Source organism: Dendropsophus ebraccatus, chromosome 2, assembly GCF_027789765.1.
Source record: "Dendropsophus ebraccatus isolate aDenEbr1 chromosome 2, aDenEbr1.pat, whole genome shotgun sequence".
NCBI classification, from domain to species: Eukaryota; Metazoa; Chordata; class Amphibia; order Anura; family Hylidae; genus Dendropsophus; species Dendropsophus ebraccatus.
Genome location: NC_091455.1, coordinates 189,003,483 through 189,022,797, shown reverse-complemented (window position 1 = coordinate 189,022,797; position 19,315 = coordinate 189,003,483). Strand labels below are relative to the sequence as shown.

At 43.0% G+C, this 19,315-nt stretch overlaps 1 protein-coding gene across 5 annotated transcripts in view; it reads left to right on the top strand.

The window, feature by feature from the left end:
- Positions 1-19,315, top strand: part of DIP2C (disco interacting protein 2 homolog C) — a 344,281-nt gene that overhangs the window by 298,996 nt on the left and 25,970 nt on the right. For all 5 annotated transcript variants that reach the window (XM_069958918.1, XM_069958921.1, XM_069958917.1 and 2 more), the window contains 2 exons: positions 276-444; positions 3,924-4,094. In XM_069958918.1, coding sequence (XP_069815019.1) covers positions 276-444; positions 3,924-4,094 — 340 coding nt within the window. The remainder of the gene's footprint in view (positions 1-275; positions 445-3,923; positions 4,095-19,315) is intronic.

Below are 19,315 nucleotides of genomic sequence, written 5' to 3'. Positions count from 1 at the left end.
TAGGAGACGTTCTGCGCCATACTGATCGGATGTATTGTATATTGTGAATGCAAACCTTCCTTTTGAGATTTATACATTCAGCATTGGAAGTGTTTCTTTATTGCAGTCTTGTGTCTTAGAAATAAAAAATGAGGGTAGATTAGTGCCATAAAGTAGTAAGTAAGGTTTAATGGCTGTGTACAGGTCAGAGGAGTTTGCATAGTCAGCAGTGTTCATGTCATAAAATACTGCAGCCTGACTCCCAGTGCATGCTAATATGTCTCATGTCTTTACAGCGTATATTCAGGACACCAGTCTATTCTGATTCCTCCCTCAGAGCTGGAGATCAATCCTGCCTTGTGGCTTCTTGCTGTGAGTCAGTACAAAGTGAGAGACACATTCTGTTCCTATTCTGTAATGGAACTTTGCACCAAGGGACTTGGATTGCAGACTGAATCCCTAAAGGTAATGAATGCATTTTTGCCCCGAGGTATAGTGTTTATTTCTTGACTTCAGAAAGAAAAATTAAAGCTTGCCGTATTTTCTGGACGGCGCATTAATTTTACATCTGCTTCTTCAGCGTTCCTGGAATAGAAATCTTTGGTTCATTCCAGGGGCAAACCCGCAAGCTGAATATGGAGGGAATCATCTTAATAACATGAGCCGTAGGCATATATACTGTACTGGCATCAGTGGTAGAGCATATATACTGGTATCATTGGTAGCGCCCATATAATAACACAAGTCATAGTGCATATATACTGTACTGGCATCAGTGGTAGAGCCTATATACTGGTATCATTGGTAGCACCTATATAACATCATGAGCCATAGGCATATATACTGTGCTGCCATCAGTGGTAGAGCATATATACTGGTATCATTGGTAGCACCTATATAATATCATGAGCCATAGTGCATATATACTGTACTGTCATCATTGGTAGAGCCTGTATACTGGTATCATTGGATGCACCTATATAATAACACGAGCCGTAGTCATATATACTGTACTGGCATTTTTTGGTAGAGTGTATATATATATATATATATATATATATATATATATGTATCATCTGATGCACCTATATAACATAATGAGCTATAGGCATATATACTGTACTGGCATCAGTGGTAGAGTATATATACTGGTATCATTGGTAGCGCTCATATAATAACGCAAGTCATAGGCATATATACTGTACTGGCATCAGTGTAGAACACATATACCAGTATCATTGGTAGCACCTATATAATAACACAAGCCATAGTGCATATATACTGTACTGACATCAGTGGTAGAGCATATATACTGGTATCATTGGAAGCACTTATATAATATCATGAGCCATAGGCATATATACTTTACTGGCATCAGGGTAGAGCACATATATCAGTATCATTGGTGACACCTATATAATAGCACAAGCCATAGTGCATATATACTGTACTCTACTGGCATCAGTGAGACAGCATATATACTGGTATCATTGGTGTCAACTATATAATAACACGAGCCATAGTGCATATATACTGTACTGGCATCAGAAGTCATAAATTCTTCACTTCATGTTTTCCATCACTCTGCACTCAGTGGGTGGGAATCAGTGGCGTAGCTACCATAGAGGCAGGGTAGGCAGTTGCTATGGGGCCCGTGTCCTTCTGCTTAACCCCTTATGTACTGCAGTGTGTAAGTGACCCAATGTTTACTTACATGCTGCAACACAAAGAAAGGGTTAACAAGCAGAAGACAGAGATCTCTGCTTCACTGCTCTGATAACCTCTGACCTCTGTTCTCCAGCTGGCAATTAAGCTCCTTGCAGAGGTCAGGAGACATCTGTGCACCAGCAGTAAAGCAGATGTAAATCAGGGACGGAGTAAAAGAGACAACGATCAGCTGTTGGAAGATCATCGGCTGATTGTTGGTTAAAGTTTGGACATAAAATTATCAGGTGCCGACCGCGCATTGCTATGTTGTTATAGCAATGCGCGGCTGATGGCTGACCAAACACTGATACCTTACCTCTACCCGCTCCCGGTCTTCTCTCCTGTGCGCTGCAGCTTCCCGGCGGCTGCAGCGTCTTGGCAGCCTGTCAGCTGACAGGCTGCTCAGCCAATCACAGGCCGCGGGGGTGCCGGCTTGTGATTGGATGCAGTCACCGAAAAGCTGCAGAGCACAGGAGAGAAGACTAGGAGTGGGGAGAGGTAAGGTATCAGCTGTTTGGGCAAGGGCTGCATGGACATGCAGCCCTTAATGCCCGGTTATAAGGCCGTCTAATAGGTCCAGTAAATGAGCGCCGATCTAGCAGATCGGCCATTGTTTACTATAATGATTGGGCCTTAGTGTAATAGTACCCTAACATTGACTACATGTCATGAGACTGTCCGAACCAATCCAGGGGCTGGAAAGAAAAGCTGCCCGATAGAGCTCTGCTTCAAGGGTAGAAAAGGCAATGGTGGCTTCTGCAGCTTAATCTTCACTTGATGATTTCGGGAAGCTTGCCATTGATCCATCAGTGAGGAGACTTTGGGAGGTAGCTGCACACCTCCATAGCTGCACATGGGAATATCTGTAGAACTCATTAAGATCAATGAGCGGTTAGTAATATGGCAGTGCTCCCGCGCTCACTATCCACCACGGCTATGTGATTCTGTATTACTTCCAGGCCAGGATCGCCTCTTTGGCAGTGCTAATGGGGGGATTAAGCACCACGTTGTTTGCATGTTCCTACAACATGTCATTTTTATGAAGTGTTTTCCCCCTTTTGTCTGGTTTCTGGTCGCTCAGTAAGCCAGATCGTTCTCACGTTTTATTATACAGAGCAAACCTGGATACAATTGGCCCAGATCCTCTATTTCCTCTGTAATACAATTGTATAAATGTACAAGTTATGTGACCCCCGGTTTACCTTTTATGGGTTCACACACAGTATACTTCAGGCAGTATTTGGTCCTCAAGTCAGGTCCTCATAGCAACCAAAACCAGGAGTGGATTGAAAACACAGAAAGGCTATGTTCACACAATGTTGAAATTGAGTGGATGGCCGTCATATAACGGTAAATAACGGCCATTATTTTAATATAACGGCTGCTGTTTTAAAATAACAGCAAAAATTTGCCATTAAATGACGGCCATCCACTCAATTACAACATTGTGTGAACATAGCCTTTCTGTGTTTTCAATCCACTCCTGGTTTTGGTTGCTATACAGCCTCACAAATACAGCCTCAAATATACATAGTGTGAACCCAGCCTATATATAATGGTTCTGTGCTGTAAAATCTATGGAGACAGTTCTGTAGAGACCCATCGGATAAAGAAGCCCTGTATTCTTAGGGGCATCCTCATCCACCTCCATGAAGTCAGATACGTTGTGATTAGCGGTATGTTCCTGTACACCGCCATGCTATTACATCAGGGTGAAGCCTGGGAATACAGATACATAGTCAATTGAGTTCTTCTCTCCCTATCTTCCTGCAGGAGACACTTTCTTTAGTAAGTCTTTGCAACCCATCTCATGCAGCAGGGAAAAAGAGAGAGAAGCGCTTGGCCGAGTGCCTCTCTACCCTTGTTCTAGAGATCATGGGGGTATGGACACCTAAACCCTAACATATATTAAAAACTTTTGATATGTCTCTTTGATAATTTATTTTTTCAAATGACATGGACTTTTTGAAGAAAAAGTAAAAAAAAATTAAAAAATTACTTTTTCCATTAAAAAGACTATTAAAACTAACAAAAGAGAAGTAGTAAACCCATAACAATGAGAAGGCTTGGTTTAGCATTTAAGCAATATGAAGAAAAAACAAGAGCATCTGCATATAGCATACAGCTCGAGGAGAGCTGCCCCATGATATTAGGATGTCCCAAGTATTTCCAGTTTTCTTCTTGTTTCTATGTTTTCCCAGGATCATAATTTCATAGCTTATAATGTTCTCTTTTAGGCACGGGGCTTGGACCTCTCCAGAGTACGGACATGTGTGGTAGTGGCTGAGGAGCGCCCTCGAATATCTTTAACCCAATCATTCTCCAAATTATTCAAAGACCTGGGACTACATCCGAGGGCCGTAAGCACATCATTTGGCTGCCGTGTTAACTTAGCCATATGTTTACAGGTAAAGTATTTTTGAACACTACTATCACCCAAACACATAATATCTAGGGCTGTTAATGTTTTATTATTGGTTGTTACTTACAGAGCGATCTTAGAACTTTTTTAACACTTGACAAGTGGTATTGAATGTATTGGGTTCAGGCTTGGTTCACATGTGATACCATTACCCTTAATACTGGACTTCATTGTGAATTTTCTATGCCTATAATTTATATTTTAAGACCACATGCCCTATATGTGTACTGATTCAGTCTCAGGAAAAAAGATGGTTTCCACAGATTTTCCTGAGAGTCTTTTATGAACTGTTCCCGAATTACCTAAGCTGTTCATGTGGCATGGTGACGGGCATAAATTGTAGACTACTAAAAACAGGGCTATAGAGTCACTAAGCCAACCCTACCACTCATCTGTTGTAGTCAAAGGACATTTAATAATATTTAATAAAATAAAAATAATATTTAGTATTTTTATTTTTAGAGTTAGGGTTATTCAGGCCGACTGGGACGATTATTGCTCCTTGTAATAGAGAGAATGATCAGCCGATGAAACGATCATCGGCTGATCATTTCTTTAGGTCCAGACCTAAAGTCATCGGTTGACGGCTGATGATTGTAGTATAGATTAATAAAGTATTAACCTACTGTGCCACATTCCCCAGTGTTCTCAGGCCTTCCCCAGTGTCTGCAGCTCTACCTTCTTTTACAGTCTCTGCACTGACAGGGCGCAGCCAGTGAATTGCTGAGTGGTCATCGGTCTGTCAGTGTAGAGACTGGAAGAGAAAACAGAGCTGCAGACACCGGGGATGGCCTCCGAGGACACCGGGGAAGGCCCGAGGACGAAGATGCTGCAGGTACCCAGCTTGGCTGCTTTACTGAGAACAGAGCCTTCTGGTTCCAGTTTTGTTTCTTGGGTATGCCAGAACCGCAGCTTGTGAGAACAGCACACAGACCCCCACCATGGCTTATCTTGAAAATAGGCAGTCAATATGCTGTGACTGGATACCCCCCTTAATAAAGTAAAGACCCTCTTTAATGCAGACCACTGAGCTCAGTCCATCATTGACTTGTTGACATTCTGCAAGGTCATACCACCAAGAAACATAGTCCATCTCTGCACTCACCTATATCACTATACAATTGTACAAGTAATAAAACCTCTATGAAGGGGGAGACTTATTAACCTGAATATCTTACTGCTTGTTCACATGTGCTATGTTAAAACCGTAGACCAAAACTGACTTGAGTGGAGCGAATCCAAGATGAAGCCTCCAGTAATAATATTTTTTCTTTATATTTGACGTTTACACAAAGAAGAAAACGTCTCTGACTATAGCGGTGACTTCTGCCAAGAAAGCATTTTATGTTTTACACTAAGCCAATTTCTTTTCCGGAACGTTAGATGGAAAAACCTGCAAACTTTGGTCACGTGCATCGGTCAACTTCTGACCCATTCGATCTGCCCAGAGAGAAATAGTTAAATATTATGAAAGGGCCCCCAAAATTTCTTTGGCAGAGTTCGTCTCCTTAACACAGTAACAAGTACTAACATTACTGGCAATATTGTTTTTGGACCGATCCTCTCTTTTTGGGATCATCTAGCCATACGTTAGATTAGTTACCACCCATGCTACTTTCTTAGAAATCCAGAACATCTATTACAATGATGGCTTAAGTCTGTCATCCCCCCGGATCAGCTTTGATGTCCCTGCCGAGCAGATCGTGCCCCCAATATGACTTTGTTGGGTGTTTTTTCTCTCCGTGATCAGGGCAGCTGTTGTACGTTCTAGGTATATATTATCCCGTATGGTGCTGACATAGCCGTAAAACATGCGAGGCCTTTGTAGACGGTGTTGTCATTACGTATGTACTCCAGGGCTTAGGATATTGGGAGCATTTATATGTCACAAGCTGTTTATTACACTGGTTAGGACTCACCATCTGTCTACTTCTGGCTTCAAACATTTTGCTTATATAATATTACATTATTTGTCTCCACAGATGTATTTTATTTCTACCTGTCTGGAGTAAACCACTTACCCAGAAATAGGAAAAAACTAGTGTTTGTGCCATTGCATGCTGTATTATTTTATATTAGAAGTGAATGCGCCTCAATAGAGCATAATTATGGGGGGGGGGGGGATGGAGCTGCAGATGTCATGACGCCAGTCTGTCAGGTGTTCTAAAGTCTTACTACTTCTATTTTTTTACTACTGCTTTATAGCTATTGTTTGAGCACTCATCTTTCCAGGAGGACAATTCAATTTTGCTTTTATGTAATGTGTGGCTATAAAAGCGGCCATGTTGGTGGGGGCTGGAGTGCACAGGCAAGGCCTTGTCATGCGTCCCCTGGATATTGTATTTTACACGATTGAATCAAGAAAAACAATCATCAACGAATGAACAATGGATGGTCCTCTTTTGTGCTTTTAAATTAAACCCAGATGTACCGCCATATAGTGCCAAAATAATACTACTATACATAGTTGATATGACCCCACCATACAGGACTGACATAATATGTAGCATCAAAAAAATTTTAGACAGCAAATGAAGTATAAGCTGAGGGCACTCACCAGAAAGTTGCAGTATATCTTTATTTCAACATAGAGTTACAGGCTTCAGCCGTGCATATCGCTATTCGGCAGACGCCAGACCACTTCACATAGACAAACTAGACATGACGGTCATTTCGCGTGCATGTGCGCTTCATCAGAAAAAATATTACCATATAAAGCCAACAACATTGGGTTTACAAAAAATATCGCCATATACTGAAAAAAATACTCGTTTTTGTTTTGTACACTGCAGTGCTTGCATATTATGCAGCATCCAATGTATGCTGCAGCGCTGGTGGGGGACCATGGTTTACATGGTTTACATCAAAATGTGCCATTTCGTGTTATAATCATTAATACAAGAACTGATATAAGAATCATAAGGTGGTCTAATGATCTCCATACTGGAAACCTTACATGACATGCATATGCACAAGATACAATACATGGACCACATTGCTGTATACGACCTCTGATGCCTTAACATCGGAGCCCCACAAATCTTTGCTGTAAAGTGTCGGCCTTTATCTATCTGAAGCTTGCCGGACAAAATGTACTGGAAAGCCGTTGAAATCTCCATTACTCTTACTGATGGATGGTCGAGATTTTCTACTTGATACATCCCGTAAAGCAGAGTTAATAGACTCCATTGACTAAACTACATTAACAACTACTCCACAACACTTTATAGCAGGAAAGAACGGAATATCTACTGGCTTAACCCTTCCCGCTTTCCATTCTTCACCACGGAGGAGAATTATTTAGTTCAGAATCTGTCCAGGTGACCTATTTGTATTGGTGTGACTTGTATTACCCCTCTATCCCGCGTCTCTATAGATTTACACATAGTAGAAGGTTTCTAAGCCACGGTCTGTACAACTTATTCCAGATCTGCGTTAGTATTCCGCTTGCTGAGCCTAAGAACATAATGCCATTTGCTGAAGTTATTTACTTAAATCTCTAAGATTATCAGCGGAGAGGTTGATAAAAGACAATCTCCAGCTTGGGAATCTGTATTTATATGAAATCTCACGAGTCGTGCGGCTTCATTACTTAAGAGTCTACAATCCTGGGCTTTCTCCTAGCATTTCCTTGGAATATATGTGACTGTTACCCTCACAGTTTTCACAGAATCCTCAGGATAACCATGATTTTCGAGAAGGAACATCGCACCTTTATGAAGTCATGCAAATACAGACTTTATTAGGCTAAATATTTTTGGGGACAATCTGATGAATAAGAGTCTTGCCTCGCCGTGTCCAGCACTGCTGCTGAGAAACTCCATACAGAGTTACATGGATGTAGTGGTGATGTTTCTTTATACCCCATGTCACCCAGTCAGATAACCGTTCATGTCCTGTATTGGATTGTCAACACTTACGTCTCATACTGTATGTCTTGGCTAGAGATAAGTACCCCTTGAGCACGCTCAGGTTTGTCTGAACCAAAACTTTCGGCATTTGATTACCGGTGGCTGAAGAAGTTGGAAGCAGCCCTAAGGCTACCTGGAAAATGTTGATGTATCCATGTAGGCTGTATCTATACGGCATCTGTATCTATCCATACACAATTTGAGTACTGGTTGCTGAAGAAGTTGGGAAGATGTAGCTCCAAGGCTGCCTGGAAAACCATAGCCATATCCATGTTTTCCAGGACTCCCTAGGGCTGCATTCATGTTCTTCAGCCACCCGGTAATCCAATGCTAAGAGTTCGGGTTCGGACGAACCCAATCATGCTCGAAATGCGCTCGTCCCCAATAGTGACATCTCTCCAAAAGACCACCTCTTTGAGAAGATCAAATTTTGTGTAAAAAGCTTTTAGACCACCCACACATTCTGCATAGTGGCTATTTTATTTGAGAAGAACACCCTTCCACGAAGGACCAGTTGGTCTTCTCAAAGAAGATTCACTGTAGCAGACTAGTTACTAGAAGAAAACATTGCTGACGTTACAGGTCATGTGATGCGCCAACACATCTGCGTACGGGTACGTTTTGGCAGCGTGAGTATATATTGGGGGATAACTATCTGATTGAGGAAGGACCGAGTTCTGGGACTCTTTATGATCTTAAGAACCAGGACCCGAGTTTCCCCTTATGTGGCAGGATGCACATACACCTTGTTGCTCCATTCATCTTCTATGGGAGAGGACGGAGATAGCTGTGCACAGTGGATGGGGGGGGGGATACATTTGCAACTTGGGGCAACACCTTTAAATGGACATAACAGGGTCTGATTGGTTCTTGCCATTGTTTTTGGATCCCTTATTATCCGGTAGGTCTGTAATGCACTATATAGAAAACTGTGAAATGTATAATTGTATGTATGTATTGTACCTAATAGAAACAATGGTGTATAGGTTTCAAACTCATCTAATAGAGAAGCCGTCTTTGTTGTCCACAGCTAATAGAGAAGCCGTCTTTGTTGTCCACAGCAACCGCAACTGCAACTCTTTTCATGACTTACGCCACATTCGTTACATGTATAAGACATCTTGTAGATACTTTTGAGCCTTTTCTGATAAGGAGGGATGTCCTAGAGAAAAGAGGTGTGGTTTTGTAGTAGTAGGGGCGTGGTTTGTATGCAAGTCGATGCACCAAAAGTTGTTCCAAAATTTTGGTATGACATTTTGTTGTAAATTAAGGCTAAACTTAGACTTTTTGTATATATTCCCCAGGTAGTATTACCAGAAATCTACACATAACATTTAACTTCTTCCTGTCTCCCCTATTTCAGTGAAAGTGGAAAACTCTATTGCACTGATTCTGATTTACTAAAGTTTTTTTTCACAATTTTTATACTTAAATTTTAAACTTTTCACCTGTTATGTTTCCAACGCTTATTGGGAGGTGAGTCAGCTCCCACACTCCTACAGATTTAACATAACGTACACCACAAACTGGTATCATTTATGTCAGAAATCGGCTCCAGTTTATGCTGTACGGGAAGTGATAAAGACACACATTTTTTTTTAAGAGGCTTGTGCCAAGGCTAAATGATAAAAAAAAAGAGAACCTGCCTCTACCTTCTTCACTCCCCTGTAGTCTCTTATCCTAGCACCTCCCATCTCCACTGCGCTCCACTTCCTGGTGTTGGGGTTGGCACTAGATATTGCAGTTAACCAATCAAACAGGCTCAATAATTGGCTGTTTGGCAATGTCGTGTGCAGACCCTCAGCACCAGGAAGCGGAGCACAGTGAAGACTGGGTGGCAGGATAACACAGGGAGCAAGGGAGGTAAGTATCATCTCTTTTTCTTTCATCAGTCTGGGAAAGTAATATAAAACAAACAAAATATAAAATAAAATATAAAAAAAACATTAAAAAGCCCTTTTTATTTCGACATAACCCCTTTAATAAATCTGGCACATCTTTATCTGTTGCTTTTTAAAGGGGTTACACAGGATTACAAAAAGCACAGTTACCTTTTTGGAAAAAAAAACAACACCACCCCTGTGGTCAGCTTGTGTATGGTATTAACGTTCATCTCCAGTCACTCCAATGGAAATGACCCCTTAAAACTACACCCACACTGAGGACAGGAGTTGTGCTGTTTCTGGAAGAAAGCGGCCATGTTTTTTTTGTTTTTCTTTAAAGCCTGGATAACCACTTTAAGTTAAGGCACGCTTTTTTTCTGTTGTTGTTTTTACGAGTACAATCCTCTGTGATGTAGGTAGAATTGGCAGGGTACACTAGTATGAAGTATTTTTGGGGGGCGGGGGGGATAGTATGTAGACGTCACGCACATTACAAATGTTGCCGCTGTCCTGACTGTACACACCTGCATCGTGTTGCTATTCTGTCTCTGTTCTCAGGTATGTGTCAGACATTAAATGCTGCTTTGGCATCAACTGTTCATGGCTGTCTCTACTAAACTTGTAGGCATCTCATCTTTTAGTTGTTTAAACTTTTAACAGATTATTTTCTTTTTGTTATTTTAACTGTTTTTGTTTCATTTGATAAAGTTTCTATATTTGACATTTGTTTTTGTTTTTTTTCTGTTTTGTTTTACTCCCCGCTTCTGGCATTTTCCTTACATCCCTGTGTTCTTATATCTGTTTGACTTTTTGTATGTTACCTCCTTCCTTTAATTTTCTTCACCTTTTCCTTACTGTACCTTCACTCACCCCTTTGCAATCCCTGCTGATATAGCCACACAGGCTGGGGAAACTGGCTGAGCAGGTATGGGATTTTTACGTTCCCTAAAACCCACCTATAATCTTCCTTTAGTGAAGCATATCAGACAATAAGTCAGGAGGTTCATAGCTTTCTACATGTTTGAGAAAAAATTAGGGGATCTGTCAGTAGGTTCATGCTGCCTAAACCACGGGCTGCATTAAACAATAGGAGACTTCCCTATTGAAATGATCCATCTTCATCTGAGAATGGTGACTCTGAATCATTGGGGCGGTCCACCGATTCCTCACAGATCTCATTCTATTTGCATATACGTCAGCCAGGGACTACCCTGACGACTCTGAGCCCAATTCTTGACTCAAGATACAAGTATAATTGCTCAGAAATATCACAACGATTTTTATGAGTTATAGGTCAGTGTGATAGGGAAGCCTGTTGGAATTTAAAGCGGTTATCTAGGAAAGCACAGCTACTTTCTTCCAAAAACAGCACCACCCCTGTCATCAGGTTATGTGTGGTATTGCAATTCAGCTACATTCACTTCAGTGGAACTGAGCTGCATAACCCACACCCAAACTAAGGACAAGAGTGGTGCTGTTTCTGGAAGAAAGCAGCCACGTTTTTTTACGCTTAGCTAATCTAGCCCCTTTATATTTTAACAGGTTCTCTTTAAAGTGGCTTTTAGAGACACAGTTGTGAAAATTTACTCTGTCTCATTTGACTGATGTTTGTTACCACAATGTGAATCACGTTACTTTCTTTTCCATAAAGAGTATGCCACCCTCTGCAGTTAGTCTTTTTTTGTTAATGTAAAATAAAAAATAGTTTTGATTAATAATATTTTACGATTTTGTGTATACAGCTCCCATGCAGATCTATGCTTCTCTATGGTTATAGGCTACAAACAGAATCCTTGTCATCGGACCCTGCAGTCATGAGCAGGATGTACACGTTACATATGTATCAACCAAAGAAGCCATCTAAGGCCCCATGCACACGTTAGAAAAATCTATCTGGCTTTCTTTTCCTGACCCATAGGGTTCTATTGGGTGCAGATTCCCTTCAGGATTTTTCGTGAAGGGTGTCTGTCCTGAAAAATAATCAGGAATGCATACAGTTTAATGGAGCGCTGTGTTTGACAGGGTGAGGAGCCACTGGCTCCCCGCCCTGTCAATTACTCTTGTGGCTGGAGGTAGCATTATACTTTTGGCCACAAATGGACGCCCCTTCGCCACCGCACCAGCACATGAGCAGAGTGAGAAGGAAGAAGAGAAGCTGGAGAGCACCACTGCTGCCTTGCAGTAGGTATGTAGTTGCTCATATAATTTTTTTTTTTACCGTTTTTACAGTCAGGAAATACTGACTGTTTCCTGAAGCCTTCCGAAAGGCTTCCTGATCAGTATTTCCTGACCATAAAGATGACCATGGATGTGTGAATGGTGTCCAAAAGTGTATGGCATCTTCCTGACTTTCCCTGACGGCAGGAAAAGAACGTGAATGATGGATTTTCTTCTAAGAGGGGTAAGAGCCACTGCCAGAGGAGTCTGGCAGTGGCTTTACCCTTTAGGGGTGCCTTCACACACCGGATCCGCAGCAGAAAATCCGCTGCGATACAGTGTGTGTGAATATACCCTTAGTATTCAGATTATACGCAAGCACAGGTGATCTAAGCATCCATCTGTATAGGGGACTGGGAGAGCTAGCTGTTGGGTGAACATTTGGATGACAGCTATCTTATGTACATGGCCAGACATACTCTGCTCCATCTGCCCCAAACTTCTTGATAACCTTCCAAACACTACATAGAGTAATACACATATAGGGGGAGACTTATCAAACATGGTGTAAAGTGAAACTGGCTCAGGTGCCCCTAGCAACCAATCAGATTCCACCTTTCATCTTCCAACGAGTCTGTGAGGAATGAAAGGTGGAATCTGATTGGTTGCTAGGGGCAACTGAGCCAGTTTCACTTTACACCATGTTTGATAAATCTCTCCCATACAATGGAGAATAACTGCAGGATCAGACTCTGCTTGTAGTCTGTTGCCATGGAGACACATAGCTGCTGTAGACACTGAGTATTAGGATATTATGTACTATTTCTATTTGCAAAATTGCAAATTTAGGATCCCCTCCCCCCAGAGCGCACCTTTAGTAGTATCTGTAATTTTCCTATCACTAACAATATCATCATTGTGTGAAACCAATAAAAATCAGTCCCATAGATCCATCATTTATTGGACATTTATGGTCAGGTTTTAATTGAAATTATCGAAGCCAAAGCCTGGAACATATTGTAAATGGAGGACAGGTCACTCTCCTCTTTTCACATCCATTCTTGGCTTTGTTTTCATTAACTGCAAATAAAAACCTGAATATGTGAACACACCATTAAAGAGGTTATCCAGCGGTACAAAAACATGGCCACTTTCTTCCAGAGACAGCCCCACTCTTGTCTCCAACTTGGGTGGGGTTTTGCTGCTCAGTTTTATTGAAGTGAATGGAGCTTAATTGCAAACCGCACCTGAACTGGAGACAAGAGTTGTGCTGTCTCTGAAAAAAAGTGGCCATGTTTTTGAAGCACTGGATAACCCCTTTAAGTCCATGTTCACACATTCAGGATTTTAATTGCTATCATTGAATACAAAAACAAGAACAGGTAATAAATGATGGACGTGTATAAAGGAAAATCTGAGACTTCTACTCTTCCCACGTCCTTTGTATTTAAAGGGGTAGTTCAGAAAAAAATCTTTAAAATCAACTGGTACCAGAAAGTGCCAGAGAACTGTAATTTATTTCTGTTAAAAAAATCTCAAGTTTTCCAATACTTAACAGCTGCTGTGTGTCCTGCAGGAAGTGGTGTATTCTTTCCAGTCTGGAGAGAAGGAGAGGTTTTCTATGGGGATTTGCTACTGCTCTGGAAAGTTCCTGACATGGACAGAGGTGGCAGCAGAGAGAAGTGTGTCAGACTGGAAAGAATACACCACTTTCTGCAGGACAAACAGCAGCTGATAAGTACTTGGAGACTTGAGATTTTGTTATAGAAGTACATTTTATATCTCTGGCACTTTTTGGCACCAGTTGATTTGAAAGGATTTTTTTTATGAACTACCCCTTTAATAAGTGCAATATAAACCTGAACATGTGAACACACACTGAGAATTCTCTCAATATTTCTACCTTTTAACATACAAAATCTATCCAGTTTATGAGTTAATTAAAAAAAATGCAATACTAAAACTTGTTCCAATGTCTGTCTGGCGCGGAGGGAGTATTGGATGTGATGGTAATGTTGGTTTTCCACCTAAAACACTTACAATATTTATCTAAAAATAACATTTCTAACAACTTTGGTATCTTTCCCAATGGTCTTTGCCTGTATAGTTTTATGGGGTAACATTTAAAGAGACCCTGAAACTATAAAATACGTCTTACCTTAAAAAATGCAATCGGTTCTTTCAGTTCTGAATGAGTCTTTTTACACATTAATGAATAAGATTCAGCAAACTGAATTCCCTTAACCCTCTTTAATCCTGGGGTCGGCCTGGAATACCTTATATCTGAAATATTGATATTCTGTTTAAGATTCATAGAATGGTTGAGTGAAGTCGGTGGCTGGGTGGCTTTAGTGACCTCACTCAATTATTAATCAATAATACCTTCCCTTTGTAGCTTCAATGGTCCTTATGGGTGAACAATACATTATTACTGTAATTCTTATATTATCCAGAGACATTGGTGCAGAATGTGACCAAGTATTATAGCTGATCACAGACAATCTGGGTAAGGGTGGGGTTACAGTGCAATTTATTTGTATTGCTACTGATTGACTGGACAGCTGCAGTCCTTAAAGGGAACCTGTCACCAAGGCAATGCTATCAAATCTATCGCCATCATATTATAGAGCAGGAAGAGCTGAGCAGAATGATATATATCATTGTGGGAAAAGATTCAGTATAACTTGTAGCTTGTCGATTGAAATCCCTGATCATCCTGTGTTTAGGAGTCCAGTGGGCGGGGTCACTCAATGGACTCCTTAGCTTGAAAAGAACAGAGATTTCTATCAATAAATTATATATATATATATATATATATATAATATCTGCTCAGCACCTTCTGCTCTATGACATGATGCTGATAGCTTAGGTAGCAGTTTTATGGTGATGGTTCCCCTTTAAGACTGTATACAGCTCAGTTTATTGCTTAGTTCCCCATCTGTACCTCAATAGTTAAAGGGGATATCCAGGCATGGAAAAAGATGGCAGCTTTCTTCCAGAGACAGCACCAATCGTGTCCTCAGGTTGGGTGGGGTTTGGCAGCTCAGTTCCATTGAAGTGAATGGAACTTGATTGCAAAGCACAAACTGGAGACAAGAGTGGTACTGTATCTGGAAGAAAGCAGCCATGTTTTTTATGCCTTTAAAATCATAAAATAATATCCTGGTGACTGTTCAAGTGGATGGTTCTCTACATAATACATGGGTGGCATGAGTCTTTGGGGCCACAGCCTTCTATTCTGGTCAATAGTTGGGGATCTGTGTTACTAACAGGTTGGAAAATATAGTCAATAATGTGCTTCTTCCATTTTTTTACAGTCATCATTGGAAGCACAGTGGTTGGTCGGTGATTCTTGACAGACCACGCTGGTTATAAGTCCCGTACAGTGGTTGCTGTTTGCTGGGATTAGGCATAGTAAGATGGGTAGTTATTAGAGATGAGCGAACCTCAAGCACACTCGGGCTTATCTGAACCTGAGCGCTCGGCATTTGATTACCGGTGGCTGAAGGAGTTGGATTCAGCCCTAGGGAGTCCTGGAAAACATGGATATGGCCTATGGCTGTATCCATGTTTTCCAGGCCGCCTTATGGCTCAATCCAACTTCCTCAACCACCGGTAATCAAATAAGCTTTTAGGTTTGGATGATCCTAAACGTGCTTGAGGTTTGCTCATCTCTATTAATCTTGTGTAAAATGATTTTATGTCCACAACTGATGGATCTCTTTAGGTCCATTGCTTTACATTGCCTGTGATAACTGTACAGACAGTAAAGATAATAATAAATTGATCACTTTCTTACAATCTTTTGTGGAGGCCATCTTGTTTCAACAACATTGTAGTCAGTCTACTTGGCACGGACTGTGTAGGGGGTTATCCAGTGCTACAAAAACATGGCCACTTTCTTCCAGAGACAGCACTACTCTTGTCTCCAGTTTGGGTGCAGGTTTTGTAACTCACTGAAGTGAGTGGAGCTTAAAGCGACTCTGTACCCACAATCTGACCCCCCAAACCACTTGTACCTTCGGATAGCTGCTTTTAATCCAAGATCTGTCCTGGGGTCCATCCAGCAGGTGATGCAGTTATTGTCCAAAAAACAACTTTTAAACTTACAACCTCGTGCCCTACGGGAGTATCTGTGCCCTAACTTTGCACCACCCCTCTGTCCCTCCTCCCCACCCTCTTCATCATTAGGAATGCCACTGGAACATTTTCTCCATGCTGAACATTGCACAGGTCCTTAACGATCCAGCCCATGTGCCGGGCTGACACAAGTGGGGAATAGAAGGCAATCTGCCTGGAGCATTCCTAATGATGAGGAGGGCGGGGAGGAGGGACAGAGAGGTTGTGCCAGCCTAATGCATACACAATCTAGGCCACTCCCGTAGGGCACAGGGCTGCAAGTTTAAAAGTAAATTTTTAGGACAATAACTGCATCACCTGCCGAACGGACCGCAGATTAAAAGCAGATATTCGAAGGTACAAGTGGTTTGGGGGGGACAGAGTGTAGGTACAGAGTCGCTTTAATTGCAAACTGCACCTGACCTGGAGACAAGAGTCGTGTTGTCTCTGGAAAAAAGTGGCCATGTTTTTGTAGCACTGGATAACCTCTTTAAGTCAATCTATTACCTACATTATATATACACGCCTGTGTTGGTATGTGCTGGTATCCAGGGCCGATTCTGGGGTCTCTGCCGCCTGAGGCAAACCCCCTCACTAGCACTCTGTCAGAAAAGCCCAGCTGAGTAAATCCTGACAGGACTCCTAGGATAGATGGTGAGATTCCTGCTTTCTGAGAAATCGTTTTCCCAATATTAGAGTGTGAGGGTACTGAGGAAAACAGGCGGAAACTCTGAGCGGAATCCCCCGCGGAGATTTATGAAAGGGTGTAAATATACACCTGGTGTAAACTGCCCACAGCAACCAATCACAGCTCCTCTTATATTTTACCAGAGCTGAAAGCTGAGCTGTAATTGGTTGCTGTGGGCAGTTTACACCAGTTTACACTTTTGTAAATCTCCCCCTCTGTGTTTGCAATCCCGCCTGTCTCAGTGTTTTGTATATGTATTGACATATCAATTCTTTGAGTAAAGGGCGGAGGCGCCCTATACATAACATTTAGACAGTGAGGTGGTGGGGATTCCGCTCAGAATTTCCGCCTGTTTTCCTCAGTGTGAATGTACCCTATACTGTATGTAGAAGGCTGAATCACTGTGTGTAGGCATAATCAGCAGGACTCTCCCTGTGTGTGGGTGGGGTGAGCAGGACTCTCCCTTTATGTGGGTGGATTGAGCAGGACTCTCCCTGTGTGTGGGTGGGGTGAGCAGGACTCTCCCTTTATGTGGGTGGATTGAGCAGGACTCTCCCTGTGTGTGGGTGGGGTGAGCAGGACTCTCCCTGTGTGTGGGTGGGGTGAGCAGGACTCTCCCTGTGTGTGGGTGGATTGAGCAGGACTCTCCCTGTATGTGGGTGGATTGAGCAGGACTCTCCCTGTATGTGGGTGGATTGAGCAGGACTCTCCCTGTATGTGGGTGGGGTGAGCAGGACTCTCCCTGTGTGTGAGTGGGGTGAGCAGGACTCTGCCTGTGTGTGTGTGGGGTGAGCAGGACTCTGCCTGTATGTGGGTGGATTGAGCAGGACTCTCCCTGTATGTGGGTGGATTGAGCAGGACTCTCCCTGTATGTGGGTGGATTGAGCAGGACTCTCCCTGTATGTGGGTGGGGTGAGCAGGACTCTCCCTGTATGTGGGTGGGGTGAGCAGGACATGGGGTGAGCAGGACTCTCCCTGTGTGTGGGTGGGGTGAACAGGACTCTCCCTGTATGTGGGTGAGGTGAGCAGGACTCTCCCTGTGTGTGGGTGGGGTGAACAGGACTCTCCCTGTATGTGGGTGGGGTGAGCAGGACTCTCCGTGTGTGGGTGGGGTGAGCAGGACTCTTCCTGTGTAGGTGGGGTGAATCATCAGGACTCTCACTGCTGTGGGCGGGGTCAGCAGTCTGCAGGGTCTTATTGTCATTTGTAGGTGTTCTACCTACATAACTCTGCTTTCTACCCAAAAAATCCTGCTCAGAACCATATAAACCTATATTTATTTGAAGGGGTATTCCGGTGGGGGGGCTTTTTTCCGATCTGGCCGGGGAGGAGGTGGCTGAGGACAACGACGTATCACAACACTCCGGTCCCCGCCTCCTGACGCTTCCTGGTCTCTGACGCGAGCTCGAGACGCAATGTTTCAAGTCCGCTCAGTCCACCTCCGTCACTGACTGGCTGAGCGGACTTGAAACGTCACGTCTCGAGCCCGCATCAGAGACCAGGATGCGGCCGGGCAGCGGGGACAGGAGCGCCGCGATATGGGACCAGCCGCTGGAACCGGGGAGGTGAGTGGACGTTGTTGCCCTCAGCCACCTCTTTCCCGGCCAGATCGGAAAAAAGCCCCCCCCCCCTGCCGGAGTACCCCTTTAAGAGAGTCCTTACACTTCTTAGGAGGCGTTCACACGTACAGGATCTGCAGCAGATTTCTTGGCCCAGATTGGATTTGCTTTGAAACAGCAACTTCAAATCTGCGCCATCAAATCTGCTGCAGATCCTGTACGTTTGAGCGCACCCTTACAGAGATTTCCAAACAACCTCTAAAAATCTTTTTAGGGTGCGTTCACACGTACAGGATCCGCAGCAGATCTGCAGCAGCTCCGCAGCAGATTTGATGGTGCAGATTTGATCAGGGCCGTTTCTGGCTAATTTGAACTACAGGGCGAACCTTGCTAAAAGCGCCCCCCCCCCCCCCCCCCCATTAAGTGATGTTGGGGGGGGGGGGGTTACTAGGGAGAAGCAGTGTGGGTATTATGGCATGTAGAAGTGTTATTCAACCTTTTTCAGCTGGGGTAAAAAAAAAAAGTACTTCAGTAACTCAGGTGACGTTGTCTTCTGAGGCGTCAATTTCCTTTTCCTCTCCTTCTGGCCCGGACCACCATGATGGTTTCTTGCAGCTACAATTCGTCTCTTCTGAACCTGCCAGCCAAACATCTCAGGCTCCGCACTTTTACAACTTCCACTTTTTTGTGTCATGTGCATTAAAGTCAGTAGGGATGTGGGTTGCTCCTATTACTATATGGGGGCACTGCTGTGCCCCCATATAGTAATAATGCCTCCAGCTGTACCACTGTGCTACCCACATGTAATGATCCCCCCTGTGCTCTGCCCTATACCAATAATCCCCCCTATGCTGTCCCCATAGCAATAATCCCCCCTATGCTGACCCCAT